This window comes from Cebus imitator, unplaced genomic scaffold (genome assembly GCF_001604975.1).
Source record: "Cebus imitator isolate Cc_AM_T3 unplaced genomic scaffold, Cebus_imitator-1.0 Scaffold96, whole genome shotgun sequence".
Classification (NCBI taxonomy): Eukaryota; Metazoa; Chordata; class Mammalia; order Primates; family Cebidae; genus Cebus; species Cebus imitator.
Window position 1 is genome coordinate 2,767,180 of NW_016107411.1, and position 6,902 is coordinate 2,774,081.

Genomic DNA, 6,902 nt, shown 5'->3' on the forward strand with positions numbered 1-6,902 from the left:
ACGGGGTTTCACCATGTTGACCAGGATGGTCTCGATCTCTTGACCTCGTGATCCACCCGCCTCGGCCTCCCACAGTGCTGGGATTACAGGCTTGAGCCACCGCGCCCGGCCAGAAAGTCTGAGGTTTTAAGCGGGAAGTCTGTGGCACTAAACCTTATCAAATGAGTTAGGCCTTTGGGTGCGGTGGCTCATACCTGTAATCCCAGCACTTTGGGAGGCTGAAGTGAGTGGATCACGAGGTCAGGAGTTTGAGACTGTCCTGGCCAACATGGTGGAACCCCATCTCTATTAAAATACAAAAAATTAGCCAGATGTGGTGGCGGGCACCTGTAGTCCCAGCTACTTGAGACGCTGAGGCAGGAGAATCGCTTGAACCTGGGAGGGGAGGGTTGTAGTGAGCTGAGATCATATCACTGTGCTCCAGCCTGGCGAGAGCAAGACTCTGTCTGAAAACAACAACAAAAACCCCACAAACAACAAACGAGGGAGGCCTTAGGAGTAATTAATAAATTACCAGAACCTTTACAGTTTTTTTTTTTGGGGGGTGGGGGGTGGGAGTGGGGGGAAGAGACCAGTCACTGACTGAGTTCATCCAACAAGAAGCCATAACTTTATTTATGATAGAAACAGTACAAATTTCAAACCAAGCTGCAGTTGCTCCTTTGAGACACCAAAAAAAGTTGCTTTCACATGGTTACATTGTTAATTCCTGTAAGAGAGAAAAGATAATTAGTGGTTCTTATAGGCAAACCAGGAGAATTCAGGTCACTAAAACCTATGGCAACTCAGAAGAGGCTCTGGAATGAGGTTCCCTAACTGGCTGATATTTAGCAGAGAAAATAAAGTTACTCATAATTGGTCAGGGCAGAGGGAATCAAGGAACAAAGGCTTGAACACTTACCATAATAGCATTTACAATATCATTACTGTTGTTCTTCAGGGCTCGGACTGCCTTTGCTCTCGACACATTTGCTTGTGACATGACCAATTCTATGTCTTTAACTTCTACACCTGTTTCATCGACCTGAGAGAGGAGAGGGAAAAAGCAGTAAATTAAAGGCAAGAACAATTTCAGCAGTTCTTTGGAGTCTCCTGAATCTAGCTGATCCACGTGCCTTGGCCTCCCAAAGTGTTGGGAGCTATATTAATAGCTCAAAATTACTTAACAGGGTTTGAGAGCCTCAACAATATAAAACCCACTCACCAGCACAAACACATTGCTATGCGGCGTGAGTTAAAAGTATAAAAGATTTCCTATTCCTAGTATACCTCTTCCTCTTCACTCTCCTCTTGTACAGTTGGAGTCTGTGTGTTTTCTTGAATGTTTGAGACAGCTTCACCTTGAACTTTGAATTTCTCAGCAGCTGCTAGTTGTGCTTGCTGAGATAAATCTTCGATCTACAGGGTAGAGAATACAGATCCATGTGAGTAGATCAGTCTGCAGTCATTGAAAAGGAAATCATATAGTTTCACAATTCTCTCTGTAAACTCACTTCAGGTAACTTACTGTATAGCTTTAAACTGCTTGCCCTCATTCACAGTATGTATCACAGTATAAAAAGTAGTTGTTTAGGTTTAGAGCAGTGGTTCTCAACTGAGGGTAATTATGTCTCCCAGGGGGTACGTGGCAATGGAGTATTCTGGGTAATCAAAACTGGTTGCGATGCTGCTAAACATCCATAATGCACAGGTTAGCCCTCCCAAAACAGAGAACTACTGGATGCAAAATGTCAGCAGTGCTGAGGTTGAGAAACCCTGGTCTAGAGCAATTCCCAAGAAAACATTACTCACCTTGGCTTCCCCAAACACTATGTAGGTATCCGAAGCAGGGCTCTTGTAGACATCTGGTTTTGTGATGACAAAGAGGATATTCTTAGATTTCCGGATAGTGACTCTAGTAACTCCTGTAACCTGTCGAAGACCCAGTTTGGACATAGCCTAAAGAGAAAATAATATCAAGTTTTCAGCTTCTTTAGAAGCATCCTAAAGAAGCAAGAAACAATACAACATCCAAAGCAATGCCTTTCCCCAGGCTAAGATACGTTCATAAAATAGAGAATGGCTTTTCTGCCATAGTAACTTCTGTTACCTTTTTTTTTTTGAGACAGTTCTTGCTCTGTCACCCAGTCAGGAGTGCAGTGGTGCAATCTCAGCTCAATGTAACCTCTGCCTCCCAGGGTCAAGCAATTGCTGCGCCCCAGCCAACTCAGTAGCTGGAACTACAGGCATGTAGCACCACACCGTGCTATTTTTGTGTGTGGCATTTTTAGTATAGATGGGGTTTCGCCATGTTGGCCACGCTCGTCTTGAACTCCTGACCTCAAGTGATCCACCTGCCTTGGCCTCCCAGAGTGCTGGGATTACAGGTGTGAGACACCAACCCCGCTACTTCTGTTGCTTTACTTGTATAACCAAAATACTACCTGTTCCCCCAAAACCTACAGAAATAGAAAAAAAAAGAGTTCCTCTCTCTGTAAAGGTGCTTCATGAGATCCTGAAATCCTTTTCTTTTTTTAAAATTTTATTTATTTGAGACGGAGTCTCACTCCTGTTGCCCAGCAACAAGAGCAATAGCGTGATCTCAGCTCACTGTAACCTCTGCCTTCTGGGTTCAAGCGATTCTCCTGCCTCAGCCTCCCCAGTAGCTGGGATTACAGGCACCTGCCACCACGCCCAGGTGATTTTTTGTATTTTTAGTAGAGACAGGGTTTGACTATGTTGGTCAGGCTAGTCTTGAGGCGATCTACCTGCCTCAGCCTCCCAAAGTGCTGGGATTACAGACGTAAGCCACCGCACCTGGCCCTGAAATCCTTTTCAAATAAATCTTACCTTCCGTGCCTTCTTTTCACTTCGACTCTGTTTTGCTTTACTGACGGGTTCTTCATCTATCTCAGCTGCTGCCGCCAGCTAAGAGGATAAAACAGCTGTTGGTTAACCAGAATCTAAGATCTGGATAGTACAATCTCCATGTGGTTTTTCCTTTATGAAGGGTCACAGTTCCAAATACAAAAGTCGCTCTGATCAACCCTGCTTCCTTGACCCAATTACTTATACCAGTTATTAAAGAATACCCACCTGGGCTTGTTGTGTGGTTGCCTGGGTGGAGTCCTGTTCTTCAAGCTCTGGTACTGATTCATCACTGTCAGATTCTGTTCCAGATCCTAAGATGAGAAGCAACTTTTACTACCTTATAGTAGAAATTATAAGAGAAGGTACTTCACCACAGCCCACCTGGACTAGAAGTCAATGGCTCATGCTAAACCTCAGAATGTTAAATGTAAACCAACTGGCTTGTGTGAAGCCAATCTGATGGCCCCTTAGTCACTAACTAGTGTATATATCTAGTAAAGACCCAGCCCTAAACCCAGAAATGAGGAGTAATCGCTAGAAAGAGCTGAGCAGTTTAATATACTGCTTTCTTTCCCTCAAGGTCTTTGTTTCTTGGCACAGGCAAATAATGACCCATATGACTCTAAATTTTACCCAATAGTCCAATTGTCCCTGAAAAGTTCTGCCAGAAGGTGCCCCCAGATACGCTTAAGTGTGTGGGGGGGAACCAGTGAAATCACACGGTGGAGGCGTAACAGGTAGGGTGCTGTTCCCCTCAACTTTTAACTGGGTTGGAGGAAGTCAAAAGCAGTCATGTACACATATTCAGCCTCATTTTCAAACCTTTCACCCCAGCAATGTGATCTAATCAATATAGTTAGAAGATTCTCAATGATGTTGATCTGTAACTCTAATTTTCCCAAACATAATTCACGTAAGTTTCTCTCAATTGAAAGGCCAAGCATCAGTAAAGACTACTGAGGAAAAAAAGCATATGCCTGCACCATTTTCAGGCTAGAAAAAACAGGTTTCTACATTTTTATGAAAAGGGAGTCCCTGGGTAACTGGTCATTACTAAGTCTAAGAAGGGAAAAAGAAATACAAATAGTTCAATTCTCTAATATTTTAGCAAATCTCAGGCCCAGGGACAAGGTTAGTGATGTGGTAGAGATTAGAGCAAATTAAAGGTCTGGCAGGTCTTGGTTTTCAATGTCAGATACACTAGGTAAAATAGAAGGCATGGCAGGCTTCAGGGTAGCCTGGGCCACACAAGATATACAAGGTACTACGTATCTATCTGAAGTGATGAAAACCAAGATTTGGTTTCGTATTCCTAGAACTTTTGCATTTAAAATTATCATTCTATGTTCTATGTCAAAACTCAAGCAGATTCACTGAAGAAAGCGGCGCATCACAGTGTTAGTATTGGTGGCTAGCCCCCAAGAGGGGTGTGGGGACAGACACACCATGCACACAGCAAACCAAGGCAAATACCCTTGTTGTTCTTCATAACAGGCTGCTTGGCAGAGGGGGTTGGGACAGGGATTCCAGCAGGTTTAGGGGGGGGCATGTTGACGAGGACCGACTGGAAAGGCACTGCCCCAGAGATTGGCTCCGGGGAAATCAGAGGCGGCAGCTCATCCTCATCAGCAGGGGCTAGGGGTTTAGAGGGTGATTCCAACACCAGCCCAGGAGAGGACGGCAGAAATTGCTGTGTAGGAGGCAGAGGGGGAACTGGGGAGGAAGCAAGAGGCAGAGAGACTGGTGGGGTGGGTGCTAGAGAGACAGATGCTGTTAGAGGGATGGATGCCTGAGACTCAGGAGCAGCCAAGGGGCCCTTTGGGAAATGAGAAGCATCTTTGCCTTTTGCTGTCTTTGAAGAGCCTTTCTGAGCAGGGAGTAGAGGGGCTGGAGCCACTGTGGAAGGAGGTCCTTTAGTACCATTCTTAGCTGAGGGATCTGGGCACTTAGGAGATGAAGTAGCAGAACTCTTCTTAGTCTGTGGGCCTTTCCCAGTGGGAGCTGTGATTATTGGCATACTTTCTGAAGTTGGGGCAACAGGTACTTCTTTCAGAGCTGTGGGGCCTTTCTTTGCTGGAAGCCCTTTAGATGTTTGAGGAACAGTGGCCCCGATTTTACATGTGACAGAACCTGGGGAGGTAGGAGAGTCTTTGAGGGAGGAAGGAGTCACAGGTGGCGAAGTGGGAGTCTCTTTGGGGCTTGGAGTTGCTGGGCCCTTTTTGGGGGATGGAGGAGTCACAGCTGGAGTAGCAGGGGCCTGTTTGGGAAAGGGAGAAGTCATAGTTGGGGGAATGGGGACCTCTTTGTAAGAGGGAGGAGTCACTGCTGGGGGACTGGAGGTCTCTTTGGAGGATACAGTAGCTGGGGCTTCTTTGGGGGCTGAAATTGATGGGGTCTTTTTGGAGGAGGGAAGAGTCATAGCTGGAGGAATGAGGGCCTCTTTGGGAGCTGGAGTTGCTGGGGTCTTTTTAGAGAGAGGAGTCACTGTTGGGGGAGTGGGGTCCCTTCTGGAGGATGGGGTAGTGGGGACCTCTTTGGGGGAAGAAGGAATCACAGTTGGCAGAGTGGGGCCCCCTTTGGGGGCTGCAGTTGAGGGGGCCTTTTTGGGAGAGGAGGAAGTAGGGGGTTGTTTGGGGGCTGGAGGCTCCTTGGGGGAAAGAGGAGTCACTGCTGGGAAAGTGGGTTCCCCTTTGAAGGATGGGGTAGTTGGGCCTCCTTTAGGGGAAGGAGTTGTAGCTGGGCCTCCTTTGGGGGCTGAAGTTGCTGGGGCTTTTTTGGGGGAAACAGGAGTCACTGCTGGGGGAGTGGAATCTCCTTTGGATGGGGTAGCTGGGCCTCCTCTGGGTACTGGAGTTGCTGGAGCCGTTTTAGGGGAGACAGGAATCACTGCTAGGGAAGTAGGGTCCCCTTTGGGGGAGGAAGTTGAAGCTGGGTGAGTGGGGTCCTCTTTGGAGGATGGAGTAGTTGGGCCTCCTTTAGGGGAGGGAGTTTTAGCTGGGGGAGTGGGTACCCCTTTGGGGTGTGTAGCCGGGCTTCCTTTGGGGGATGGGGTAGCTGAGCCTCCTTTGGGGCCTGAAGTTGCTGGGGCCTTTTTGTGGGAGACAGGAGTCACTGCTGGGGAAGTGGAATCTCCTTTGGATGGGGTAGCTGGGCCTTCTCTGGCAACCGGAGTTGCTGGAGCCTTTTTGGGAGAGAGAGGAATCATTGCCGGGGAAGTGGAGTCCCCTTTGGGTGATGGGGTAGCTGGGCCTCTTTTGGGGGATGGAATTGCAGCCGGGGGAGTGAGGCCCTCTTTGGAGGATGGGGTAGTTGGGCCTCCTTTAGGGGAGGGAGTTGTAGCTGGGAGAGTGGGAGCCCCTCTGAGAGATGGAATAGCTGGGCTTCCTTTTGGAGAGGGAGGAGTTGCAGCTGGGAGAGTGGGGGCCCCTTTGGCAGGTGGGGCACCTGGACCTCCTTTTGGGGAGGGAGGGATTACACCTGGGGGTGTGGGGGCCTCTTTGGGGGGTGGGGTACCTGGACCTTCTTTTGGGGAGGGAGGAGTTACAGCTAGGGGAGTGGGGACTCCTTTAGGGGGTGGGCCATCTGAGCCTCCTTTTGGGGAGGGAGGAGTTGTAGCTGGGGGAGTGGGGCCTCCTTTGGGGGATGGGGAAGCTGGGCCTCCTTTTGGGGAGGTTGAAGTTGCAGCTGGGGGAGTGGGAGCCCCTTTGGGAGGTGGGGTATCTGGATCTCCTTTTGGGGAGGGAGGAGTTACAGCTGGGGGACTGGGGGCCCCTTTGGGAGGTAGGGTAGCTGGACCTCCTTTTGCAGAGGTCGGAGTTGCAGCTGGGGGAGTGGGGACCCCTTTGGGGGGTGGCATAGCTGGGCCTCCTTTTCGGGAAGAAGGAGTTGCAGCTGGGGGAGTGGGGGCCCCTTTGGGAGGTGGGGTATCTGGACTTCCTTTTGGGGAGGGAGGAGTTGTAGCTGGGGCCCCTTTGGGGGGTGGGGTAGCAGGACCTCCTTTTGGAGAGGCTGAAGTCGCAGCTGGGGGGGTGGGGGCCCCTTTGGGGGATGGC

The 6,902-nt window shown here is 49.1% G+C and overlaps 1 protein-coding gene across 8 annotated transcripts in view; it reads right to left on the bottom strand.

The window, feature by feature from the left end:
* Window positions 1–583: 583 nt before the first annotated feature.
* The window catches only part of NACA (nascent polypeptide associated complex subunit alpha), a 14,290-nt gene continuing 7,971 nt past the window's right edge, over window positions 584–6,902 (bottom strand). For 3 of the 8 annotated variants that reach the window (XM_017536150.2, XM_017536152.2, XM_017536153.2), the window contains exons 3-7: window positions 3,076–3,161; window positions 2,830–2,907; window positions 1,792–1,938; window positions 1,270–1,398; window positions 766–1,024 (exon numbers count right to left, since the gene is read on the bottom strand). In XM_017536150.2, the coding sequence (XP_017391639.1) occupies window positions 875–1,024; window positions 1,270–1,398; window positions 1,792–1,938; window positions 2,830–2,907; window positions 3,076–3,161 (590 nt within the window). In that variant the 3' untranslated portion in view covers window positions 766–874. Of the gene's footprint in view, window positions 710–765; window positions 1,025–1,269; window positions 1,399–1,791; window positions 1,939–2,829; window positions 2,908–3,075; window positions 3,162–4,323; window positions 5,598–5,626; window positions 5,689–5,758; window positions 5,911–6,902 lie in introns of those variants that run through there. The other 5 variants (XM_037741201.1, XM_037741202.1, XM_037741203.1 and 2 more) reach the window with 3 other exon arrangements.